General features: G+C 40.7%; 1 protein-coding gene across 1 annotated transcript in view; it reads left to right on the forward strand.

The window, feature by feature from the left end:
- The window catches only part of camsap2b (calmodulin regulated spectrin-associated protein family, member 2b), a 32,766-nt gene extending 22,352 nt beyond the window's left edge, over positions 1–10,414 (forward strand). Inside the window, exons 12-22 of the mRNA XM_079243946.1 lie at positions 214–940; positions 1,029–1,175; positions 1,263–1,494; positions 1,790–1,973; positions 2,071–2,749; positions 5,404–5,540; positions 5,659–5,873; positions 5,951–6,050; positions 7,046–7,161; positions 7,253–7,371; positions 8,499–10,414. Of these exons, the coding sequence (XP_079100072.1) occupies positions 214–940; positions 1,029–1,175; positions 1,263–1,494; positions 1,790–1,973; positions 2,071–2,749; positions 5,404–5,540; positions 5,659–5,873; positions 5,951–6,050; positions 7,046–7,161; positions 7,253–7,371; positions 8,499–8,795 (2,953 nt within the window). The 3' untranslated portion in view covers positions 8,796–10,414. The remainder of the gene's footprint in view (positions 1–213; positions 941–1,028; positions 1,176–1,262; positions 1,495–1,789; positions 1,974–2,070; positions 2,750–5,403; positions 5,541–5,658; positions 5,874–5,950; positions 6,051–7,045; positions 7,162–7,252; positions 7,372–8,498) is intronic.
- The last annotated feature ends 1,856 nt before the right edge of the window (positions 10,415–12,270 follow it).

Raw genomic sequence — 12,270 nt, forward strand, 5'->3', positions numbered from 1 at the left:
CAACTAGAGTAAGAATTCATATTAATTAGGTTTGGAAACAAGCATACTTTCATTTTGAATGATTATGTTCCACTAAATCATCTATCCTGCAACCCGCAGCTCAGATTTAGTTTTATTTTTAAATCGATGTGTTTCCTCTAAAGAAAGGAACTTCTCCGTTGTAAATATACTTTCAAACATCTGGACTGTCTGATTTACCTGGGTTTTCTTTAGGTACCCCAATGGAGTGTTACCCGATAGCAACAGCCCCAGTAAACACACAGACAACCACACTGGCAAAATCAGCCCATCAACTCCCCCAAGCATCGAAGAGGCCCTCAAGATTATCCATGACACAGAAAGGCCCCATGCCAGCATGGGCATTGGAGAAGGAGACAGCGGCTTTTTTCTACATGGTGCAGAGTCTTTGGGCTCCCCGGGGGCCCAAGGCCCAGTCGATGACCCCAGTTTTGCTAAGGCGAGGCTGAATGACCGTGACCCCAACTCTGCATCCACTGATGAAATTGACACAGGCATCCATGTGAGGACTGAGGATATCCAGAGCTTGGACGAGGACTCTTCATCTCTGAGAGATTATTCAGATATAGATCCAGACTGTGAGGCCACAACCCGATCGTGTCCGCTGCTAGGCAGGCCAGAGAGGGAGAGAGGTGTGGAAGGAGCAAGCAGGGAGGTTGGGCAAGCTAAGCCCGCCGGTGAGAGGGGAGATGGAGATGACAGAGGCAGCCCATGTCCGAGTTCAGTGCCTACACTCCCCAGATCACACACAGTTAGTCCAGTCTCATCATCTGGAGGGTCCGGAAGTGGTCTGGTGCGGATGACGAGCTTTGCAGAGCAGAAGTTTAGGAAGTTAGAGGGAAGAAGCAGTGGAGGAACCACACCAGACAGTTCTGATGTCAATGTGCCATATACACACCCAACAAAAGCCATTTCTTCTCAGGTTTGTGGCTCATTCAGTGTCAATTGTTCCTAAAATTACAGCTGCAGAAAAAACAGATTTGTAATTGTCCATCACATTATTTTTCTAGTTTTCTGCACCTCCCCTGCCAATCACCTCACCATCTCCAGTAACTCCTTCACCAAGAGACCCTTCCCACATCATAGCTTCAGAGATGATTCAACTGAGGATGAAGCTCGAAGAGAAGCGTAGAGCCATTGAAGCACAAAAGAAGAAGGTAAAAAAGACTCAGGGCAAAAGGGATTTTTAATAATTTGTCATTTTTATATATGAGTCTGAACATCGTGCTGCTCTCAATCCCAAGGTGGAGGCAGCTTTTACTCGACATCGCCAGAAAATGGGCCGGACAGCCTTTTTGAATATAGTGAAAAGGAAGGGTGTTACAGCCCCCCTCAGTCCAAACACAGGAGGGGCAAAAACACCTTCAACAGAACCAATTTCATCCTCGAAGCAGAAGAACCCTGGTAGCTTGGAGCAGATCGAGCGGTGCAAACCAGACGGAGCCGCTCCCAAATCCCCCTGTGAAGATAACAGCGGTGGGTCATGCCTGCAGTTACCATATTTTAGCTTGCTGTTGGAAGTGTGACCCTAAATTATCCCAACTTTTTATCCAGTTTGGCCTTTTGGCAGAGGTTAGGGTAGCTGTGTGAAGTAGGCAATAGGCACCTCCTGTTTAATGGTTCACTGTTCACAACTGAGGCACAATGCAGGAAACAGCCTTGGATTTGGTAACTGCGATAATTATTTCAAACGTTGTTGTGTTTCAACATGATTTCATCGTAAATCATTTTAGTCACATTACTTATTCATCCTGTTTTTGTTGGTAATCAGGTGTGATGTCAGGAGAAGTCGACCTGGCAGAATACACACGCTCCATCGAGAGGCTGAACACATCACTGGGCTTTCTGCAGACAGAGATGCAGCGTTTAGCTCAGCAGCAGGAGAAAATCATGGCGATGAGAGACCAGCAGCAGCAAGCCTGGGTCATACCGCCTCCTGCTCCATCTCCTCATAGGTATCTTTTCATTTTAGTTACTAATGAGGTGCTATGCACAATCATTTTGCCATCATCCTGTTTCTATATGTTTGTTTTGTTACATGTTGTCACACAGGCAGCTCCGTGAGTTGCGCAGCAGCAGTGTAACAGGCCGTGGATCAGGCAGAGGCTCAGTTGGGTCTTTATCCCCAATCCTGTCTTCCTCTGGGTCCCCCCGCACCACCAATCGCTCCCCTGCTGGCATCAAGCGAAGACCAGCCTCCTTCCATGCCAGAACCCCTCGGACCCCACGTCCAAATGATTTAAAGGTCACTCCCTTCAGCCGAATGCTCAACACCCCCACCTCAGTGGACAGCTTGCCCAGACTTAGGCGTTTCACCTCGAGCCAAAGCCAGCACAGCTCTTTTTCCTACTTCGGCCATGGTGCTGAACCCGGGGAAAGAAACAGCCAGGACACCAAGGAAAGCCAGAACAACTCTGAGAACAGAAAGGAGACGAAGAGCAATGAAAAAGCTGCCAAAGAGAAGAAAAATGAGCCGCAGGAGAAAAGGACAGAGTTAACGGAAGAGGTGAAACAGTCGAAAACGGCAGAGGTGCTGAGTCAGCCGGTATCTGAGATTAAAGGAGGTGCAGCCAGCGGAGTTCAGGAAGAACCCCAGGAGAGGAAAGACCTGGTGGAGGTGCCTCTCTCTGGGTTGAAGCCTCCAGATGGCCAAAACCAGCAGATGGCAGGAGAAACAGGAGGAGAAAATTATGGAGAAGACCAGAAGATGTGCTGTGGATTCTTCTTTAAGGTGAGTTGGAGGTACAGAGCCTGAACCCACCACCATCTCTACACATCTCTGAAATTCACTCAGTTCTGTGTTCAAAACAACAAAACAAACCTGTAGGATGTGCTTTGATTTTATCTATTTCTTTCTGTTAAACAAAATAAAACAAATATATTGTATTGTCAGAGAATGTTTGACTCTCCAAACAGTTTTAGTCTTCAACTCAACATTTATAATGTCAACAGTGTTGAAATATCTGCTGTGACAAGGGGCGATTCAACTTGCAGACCCTTGTTTTACCTTGATTTCTCCAGGTTTAAAATTGCAACGTTATAAATGTGTTCCACTGTTGCACAGTCTGAGAACTTCTCATTGGTAACACAAGGTTCCTATGCCCTATGGTGCTGTGTGAGCTTCCACGGGAATGACCTCACACTGTGAGAGCCTGGAACAACTTGTGCAGAGCTTTGCCTGTTGAACCACAAGCAGATCAAAGACAAAAGAAGATATGCCAGAGCAGAAAATGGAAGAGTGCAAGCAGAAGTGGTAGCCGATCAAACTTTAATAGTAGAGAAACATTAGATACTTACAGAAACATTTCACAGTCCTAGAACCTAATTTGTTTTCCTGTGTTTGGGTTTGAAGTATGGATCAGACCAAAAATCTTGGCCCAAAATTGACAGAGGATGCCAGGTTGGTCAGCCATGAAACAGCGAAAAAGCCGCAATTTACTGCAGCTGGCATACTCACACAGTTGTTAAGTGTTTTACAACATAACTGAAAGGATATCTACAGAGGTAGACTTTTTGGTTTATGTGTTGCTTTTGGGCTCATTCATGTCCCTTTATATTCAGGCAAGCTGTGAGACAACTCATGGCCCAGACACAGAGGAACAGCTAATATGATTTTGTTTCTGGTGGCGAGGGTTGGATAATCAGCGCCATATTTGGATCAAACATTTGAATTTGACAACCATCAATATTTATTTGTGTTATTGTTTAGTAAAGCAGAACTTTAAGGATTTCAAAAGAGGACTAGTTAAGAGAAGCAACATTGAGAGGAAGGGAAAATTTGGCAAAAAGATTACATCCAGACAGTCTTCCTTCCACTTTTGTGACCACTATGTTTTTTTTTTTAAGGAAAACATGTTTATTTGTGGGATTTCTTATCTTAACTGGATGTAGCCATCTCAGCTTAAGTGAACTCTGCAGACACGAGGGTTCAATCCCAAACCGTTCCCTCCACACTATCCCTACACACTATCCTTACACACTAACCCTCCTATTATGCATACTCGTGGAACCTCCTTAAGGGTTGTCCCAAACCACTCAGAGTGGAAAGCAAGAAAACTGTTCAGCCCTCAAACAGTGAGTCTGCAACACTTCACACTCCCGACAAACTTTGCAGCTGGTACAACGCCAAAAAGAAGCAGAGAATAGCCTTCATCCTGAGTTTCCCTGACTGACAGAAAACCAAAAAAGGTTTCGAAAGAAAAATAAAAAGTCTTGCAAATCTTACTCTTTGCTGAGATTTGATGTCAGCTAAATTAACAGCAATTCATTTGTGTGATTGGAAACAGTAATAGAAAGACTTGTGGATTCACCTAAAATTATTTAATAATGTAGCTCCTGTCATTATAATGGCCACTGAACGTATGATGTGTCAAGGAAACTGGAGATAAAAGAGGCAGCTGGTGCAGTTCCGATGCACATGGGCATCTATGTGTTGCCATGACGACTAGTGCTTCCCTCTTCCGTTGGAGGGAAGAGGGCATCACTGAGAGTGACATTTGGTAGTGAAGGTGTAGTGTGTAGGGGGCGGTTTGGAATTGAGCCTATGATCTATCCGGCATAGGATTACATTCATTTATAGCACAATTAAAAACAGGAGTAGCAAATCGCTATCACACACAGTTTGGCTGTAAAACTTCCATAAAGCATGTCTGCTATTTTTACAGTTGTTTTTAAACCACTGTTTGTGTTTGGAAAGCTATGCTTTGTATGCCACCTGTGTGACTTTACTCCACTTTTCCATGAAAGCTACTTGTGATCTTAATTGCATTTAGACATTGCACTTTATACATTTCTTTCCTCCCTCAGAGCAAGACGGCAGAGATCAACTTGCCCTGTCAGACATATTATCATTCCAGTCTGTTCCTTACAGGGGCAAATACCAGCATTTGTTAAACGTTGTTACACATGGCTGCGCAGTTGGATGATTAACCTGTATAGTCTCGTTGTTTGGTAGTTGCAAAGGTTGGTGTTCTTGCTTAGTAAGGTTCAGACTGCAAAGATAATTGTACAGTAACACATAATCATTCTTTCTGAAATGCAAATGTGAAAAAGGGGAGTAAGTTCCACTTGAGATATGAAATATTCTCTTAAGATGACAAAATAATTGCACAACACAGTGGTTTGCTATCGATCCACAAAGCATCTCAGCTGCATCATGTCTTTTTAATGTAACATCATAGATATTTTATATTTCCCCAAATAATTCTGTTGATATATGAAGTTGTATCTCTGATGTGTGTCTACACAGACAGCCCATAGCCCAATAATAGATGTATTTATCATGTAATAAAGGTTTAATTACGGAGGTGATAAAGGCTGTGATAAAACATTTTCCTCAGCATTTAAGCCATGTTTATATATATTTGTGGTCATATCCAATGCTAGGATGATGTAAAAGCTGAAGAGGACATGGCAGCCAAGAAAGCAGCTCTGTTGGAGAGGAGGCTGCAGAGGGAGAAGGAGGCTCAGGAGAGAAAGCAACAGCAGGAGCTGGACCAGGAGCAGAAAAGGGAAGCTGCTCGGTGTGTCTCTCTCCTTCTTACCACTCTTGAATTTTGCCTTAATTTTCAATGCATTTTGTTTCTTTGAAAGCTAAGTTTTCAATTTTAGAATAAATGTCATCTTCTCACTCTCCTCCAGTTTAAAAGCAGAGGAGGAGCAGCAGAAGAAGGATGAAGAGAAGGCAAGGAGGGAATACATCAAGAATGAATATATGAGGAGAAAGCAGCTCAAACTGATGGAGGACATGGATGAGGTCATCAAGCCTCGATCTGGAAGTCTCAAGAAAAAGGCGAGGCCGAAGTCAATCCACAGGGATGTCATGGATACATCAACTCCTGCTGTGAGGGGAACAGGTGAGCGATGCAGGAAACGTCAACATGTGCCGTCCACACATTGTTTCATGCTAATGATGTATGGTATGCTGGTGTAGGGGTGCGTCCTCGAGGCTTCTCAGTGTCCAGTGTCTCTTTGGCATCCCTGAATATGGCTGACAATGACAGAGACCAGTCTGATAACAGGAAGAACAACAGGTAAGTTGCTTCATACTAGCTCGTTTAGCCTTTTATTTCTGAATCACAATTACAAAACAGCAGAAATAAAGCAAACAATCTTGCAAGTCGCTTTAAAATACTTTATTGTTCTTAGTTTGTCTGTTTTCTTTTGCCAGTTAAGCTGCTAAAAAGTGTCAACTTCCATTCTGTATTTCCACCCTTCGCATAACCTGATTGTGGTTTTGACTTTTTTTTTTTTACTGTTGGGATATTTTGTTGATCAAAGCTATCAATCCTCATTTCCCCGTGAGATCTGCGGTCTACAACTTGATTCTCTTTTATCCCTCTCTTCCTTTTCCTCCCCTCTGCATGCATCTGTCAGAGGCAACAAGCTAGCTTCTGCCCATATCCCGTTTTTTTTAAGCTCTCCCAAAGAAAGAAAGGGAAGGTTAGTAACGCTGCAAAATGAAGCGAAGCTCTTGTAGTTGTGGCTCTGTGTAGATACGCTGCAGCTTTTGTGCTATTTTGTTTCAGCTGAGACAAACACATTTTAAGTAGACATATTCCATAAATGTAATCTTTGCTTCTGCATTAAGGTTCATCAGACTTGTACTGCTGTGCCGTTTTCACCTTTCTTCTTCTTCCTCTGGCTTTTGCAATCTTGTTTTCAGACTTTTTTTTCTCTCTTTTCTGTTTTCCACTTGTGTGTTTGCTGTTTCCTTCATAACTCCTTAACTTCATCTCTAAAGACAGCAGTAAAACTTTGCTTTGCTTGGCTGAACATGTCTTTCCTGACTCTCCCGGCTCAGCTTCATCCGAGTATCACAGAATGATTTGATGCAAGACAACAGTCAGGGTTTGGAGAATTGTGTCACAGTGTCTGACCTCGTTTCACCACATTTTTCTGTGTGTTTGCATGTCTGTATGTGTACTGTGTTTCAATATCTTGTACATGTTTGTCTGCGTCTGCCTAAATGTGTTTGTTGTTACGTTTGTGTGTGTCATTTGTTGGTTTGCATTGTGCTCATCCTCAGACCGGACTCTGCAGAAGGCTTTTCTTCCTGTCCTTCGGCTGGTAGTCGTAATGGAGAAAAAGATTGGGAAAATGATTCAACCACCTCTTCCAATCCTTCCAACAATGAGTACACAGGTAGGCAGAAGGATAGCATTTGAACAGATCATTTAGCCACTCTACGTAAGACAATGTTACAGTTTTGCAATCTTGTGCTCTCTTTTCACAGGACCCAAACTGTATAAGGAGCCTAGTGCCAAGTCTAACAAGCACATCATCCAGAATGCCCTGGCTCACTGCTGCCTGGCTGGCAAAGTCAATGAAGGGCAGAAAAACAAGATACTTGATGTATGTATGGTTTCTCTATGTGTACAAATATATTTCTTCAAACACAAAGAATATGGTTACACTTCTGTCTAGGTTTAGTTGAAATGAAACAAGCACTGATGCAAATGCTCTGTGTAACCATAGATAGCAGGGGTGCCCAAGTCCGAACCTCAAGATCTACGATCCTGCAAGTTTTACATGCATCCCTTCTCAGCACATCTGAATCAAATGGCTGAATTCCTGCATGTCATTCAGCTCTGCAGAGGCCTGGTAAAGCGCCATTCATTTGATTCAAGTGTGTAGGAGAAGGGTTGCATGTAAAATGTGCAGGATCGTAGATCTTGAGGTTCAAACTTGGGCACATCATAGAAAAAGCTTACTTCTAGTGGAACAAGCCGTTTAGCCAAACGCTTACTGAGACTTTAGAAAGTTGTAAACATTCTCTGTAAAACATTCTCGTATAAGACATATAATAGTTAACATATTAATAACATCTGTATATATATATCTAGATATAGCTATAGCTATATCTAGATATGTATATATATATTTATATATATATATATATATAGAGAGAGAGAGAGAGAGAGAGATATTTATATATATATATATATATATATATATATGTATAGAGAGAGAGAGAGAGAGAGAGATAGATAGATAGATAGATAGATAGATAGATAGATATATGTATATATATATATATATATATATATATATATATATATATATACATATATATATATATATATATATATATATATATAGATAATATATATATACATATATATATATATATATATATATATATATATATATACATATACATATATATATATACATATATATATATATATACATATATATATATATATATATATATACACACATATATATATATATACATATATATATATATACACATATATATATATACATATATATATATATATATATATATATATATATATATATATATATATATATATATATATATATATATATATATAGATAGATAGATATAGATAGATAGATAGATAGATAATTTATAACTTCTGCTTTAGACTGGACTAAGAGAAACTTTGTAGCTCAGAACACCCTAAAAGAAAATCCTGCACACAGTTTTTTAAGTTTTTTGTCTTTTGCAGGAAATAGAGAAATCAGAAGCCAATAACTTCCTGGTGTTGTTCCGTGATTCTGGATGCCAGTTTAGGTCCGTATATACCTACTGCCCTGAGACAGAGGAAATCACCAAACTGGCAGGCATCGGCCCAAAAACTATCACAACCAAGATGATCGAGGCCCTGTATAAGTACAACTCAGACAGGAAGCAGTTCAGCAAAATCCCAGCCAAGACCATGTCCGCTAGTGTGGACGCCATCACTATCGCGAGCCATCTGTGGCAAACCAAGAAGCAAGGGACGCCCAAAAAGCACTCCAAATAGTCCCAGATGCTGAAGCTACATCTGCACATGCTCCCTTGGAACAGACAGAAGACTTTGGGGTTATTTCTTTTCATTAAAGGGACTCGCCTTTTCATTGTAGGAGATCACAACTGGAACATCAAGCACGATGTCACAGATATTAAAAATAGAGCTGGTTGCGACACTACAAGGAGGCACAAGTGTGTATTTGTAAGCATGTGTATTACTTTTCTCATGTGCCAAAAAAAAAAAAAAAAAGAAAAAAGAAAACAGGCAAGCCAACGCCTTACCTAGTTGAACCACTGAAGCACTGAATGTCACGCCTCTTGGAGGCAGTTTGGTTTCTTTAAGTTGATCATGTGTGGCCTTATGCTTGTTTTGTGTCATATGGATACGCTGTGGGTGTTAGTGTAATTTTGTGTGTGCCTGTTGAAAAAGCCCCTATGTTTTGTGTACACACAGGTGTGGGATGAGATTTTGCTCCCTCTGCAGTCATATGCAAGGGTCACACATCTGTGATCAGAGGCAGCATTTTTGAGGTTTTTGCTGCTATGCAGGCATGTAAATTTGCTTTTATACATGTTACTGACAACTTATAAACAGGTCAAATTTGTGTATGTGTGTCCAGTGAAGTGCCAAGCAGTGTGTGGGGCATACCTCAGCTGGTGATTGCAATTACTTTCCAAAAGTGGGAGGTGACAAGATTATTGAGGATGTGGAATAACATCAAACCATTATGGAAAGCACCTGCAATGGTCTTAATTTATTTGATTTGGATAATGATTTGATGATGGTTTTTTTGGGGTTTTTTTTTTGTTTTTTTAAGCATTGTACATTTTATTCTGTAGTACATTATATAAGTTATATTAGTTTGTATATAATGGCAGTTCAGTTCACAATGAACAAGTTAGCTTGTAGTAGCGTTTATAATTTATCACATTTGTGTGTCAGTGCATCGTTTTGGGGCCTTTTATTGTGCTGCAATGCAAACAGTGTAATCACTCAACAGATTCACCAATAACACTATCATGAAGAGTAGACTACATGGAAATCTAACACTGTGTCATCAGTTTGTGCAATTTTAACAGACATGAAATTCACCATTGACCAGGTTTCAGATAGAACAAGCAGATAAAATGTCACTTTAATGTGGTTACTGTTGTAACTGTTAGGTCCAGATTACCATAAAGTAGTCCACAATTGTGAATAAAATGACAAACTCACCTAAGATAGCACTTCAAGACCTTCTTCACTGTTGTCTCGTCAAAGATGTTTTTGCATCAGGACATTTTGCATCATCCTTTTTACTTTATTTTTACTTTACTTTTATTTTTTTTAATCACACATTCCTTCAGTATGTGTCGACACTACAGATATATTTTGGCATATAGAGGTATTTTTTGTAACAACATTTATCAGATGGAAGTGTGTACTGATGAAGCAGAGCAGTTGTGGAAGGATGTATGTCGAATGCAAAGTGTAGCAGAGGTATCTGATGTCTCTGAGGCTTAATTGCAGTGTTATATGAGTAAGTACTGAGAATTTATTTTCTTTGCAATTAACAAACTATGCTCTGTTGTTCATGGATTTTTGTCTTTCTATTCATTTGAGCTTTATTAAAACGCCAGCTATCAACAGTGCTATTGTTGTTTTATTTCATACGAATCTGAGCCGAGTCATGAGGAAGTTTTTAAACTGATATTAATGCTAGTTGACAGAATTTAGTTATGGCTTTATTAAAAAGCAAAGTAAATACATGAACAGTTAGTGCCATTTAGATGATGGTGTCAGTCTTATCTTTACTTTGCCTCTGGAATTAATCAGACTTGTTCTGGAGATCTTTTCAGACTCATTTGAACTTTAATAACAATTTAGATTAATTTTTTCTTTCTGACGTAACGGGGACTGGTGTTCAGCTGAGCTCCAGCAGGCCACAAATGTGCATGTGTCTGCTCAGACAGTCAGAAACAGACTCCATGAGGGTGGTATGAAGGCCCAACGTCCACAGGTGGGGGTTATGCTTATTAACTGTGGTCTTTGAGCCACACTTAGTCTGGTCCCTCCCTTAGACACCTGTTTGCCATGGGTGACCCTACCAGGGGCATAAAGCCCCAGACAACATAGCTATTAGGATCTTCAGGACACACAAACCACTCCACCGCTATAAGGTGTCGGCTCAGGGAGGAGGATTATCATCATGTGTTGAAAAAAATAGTGATTTATACAAAAAACTCCCAATGATGTGGAAAGCCAAATTTTTCAGACACAGAGGCTCCATCTATTCTTGATATGCTAGGTTTATAAATAGTGCTAAATTAAGTTGACCTTAATTTGAAGAAGTCAAGCACAACTAAACAAATGATCTATCTGAAACAATAGATTCAAACACTCAACCAGATCAGTGAGGCCAGCTGTTTAACTCAACTTTCTAAATGATTAAATTACTACATTCAAAATGTACTTAGTAGTTGTGCTTTTTTGTTTGTTTGGTTTTCTTTTTTTTTCTTTTTGAACCATGGTTATTCTTTGTTCTTTATTCATAAGTGAAATATTCACCAGCTTTGACTGGAAAGATGCTCCAAGAATGTGAACCTAGACAGAACTGCTATCTCTTTGTAACTTACATGGGAGGATGTTGGCTTGTTCAACCTGATAGCATGCAGTCTGATACATGGAATTTTATTAATTATGATCTTTCAGAAAGATGTGCTGGAAGGTAGAGTTTGATAGTCCAGCTTTAGACTTGTTGGAGTTGTCTATGATGTTACTAATCAGCTGAAGGGATGTGGCAAAGTTGGATTTGGACGGGGTTGGTTGATCCAACCTCAGATCACAGCCAGGCTCATCTTAGTACTCATCTTATTTCTCTAATTTCAGTCTTCACAGCTTTCTGCTCCTCCATCCTGCCCACAGTGACCTAGAAAATGTCCACACTTTCCACAGCAAAATATTTTGAAAGATAAGGTGTAGGCCACCAGTGTGTGCTTTTTAATGTCCTTTGTTGTCAAGTCTGGATAGGGCGTGGCATTTAATCCTACTCTTTACATAGAATAAATTGACTGTGGCAAAACAGCCCAAAATGTTAGGACCTCCCCCAATTCCACCCCTTATGCACGCCCCTGTCCCTCACATACTATTATAAAGACTAATATTTTTATAATCATCTCCTGATTTTTAAAAAAAAAAAATAATTTACCTGCTTTGATATAAACAAGCAGTGATTTTCCTATAATCTTGAGTGAAAGTTAGTGAGTGTAAGGGATGCATGGAGGCGGTGCCCTGCAGGCAGCAGCAGCAGGCAGGCAGCAGGCTGGGCAGGGCAGACCGCAGTCAGCGTAGCGGCGCAGAAAGATCCAGCAAGGCGTGGACACATACGGAGGAGAGACCCGTCCACCAGCAACACAGACGGCGCTGACAAAACCAAGCGGTATCGCCGTGACACCGCCTGTCAACAGCGCGGATACAGACGGGTGACAGCGGTTTTTATCCCATGTAT

This window comes from Telmatherina bonti, assembly GCF_933228915.1.
Source record: "Telmatherina bonti genome assembly, chromosome: 7".
In the NCBI taxonomy this organism is placed as follows: domain Eukaryota; kingdom Metazoa; phylum Chordata; class Actinopteri; order Atheriniformes; family Telmatherinidae; genus Telmatherina; species Telmatherina bonti.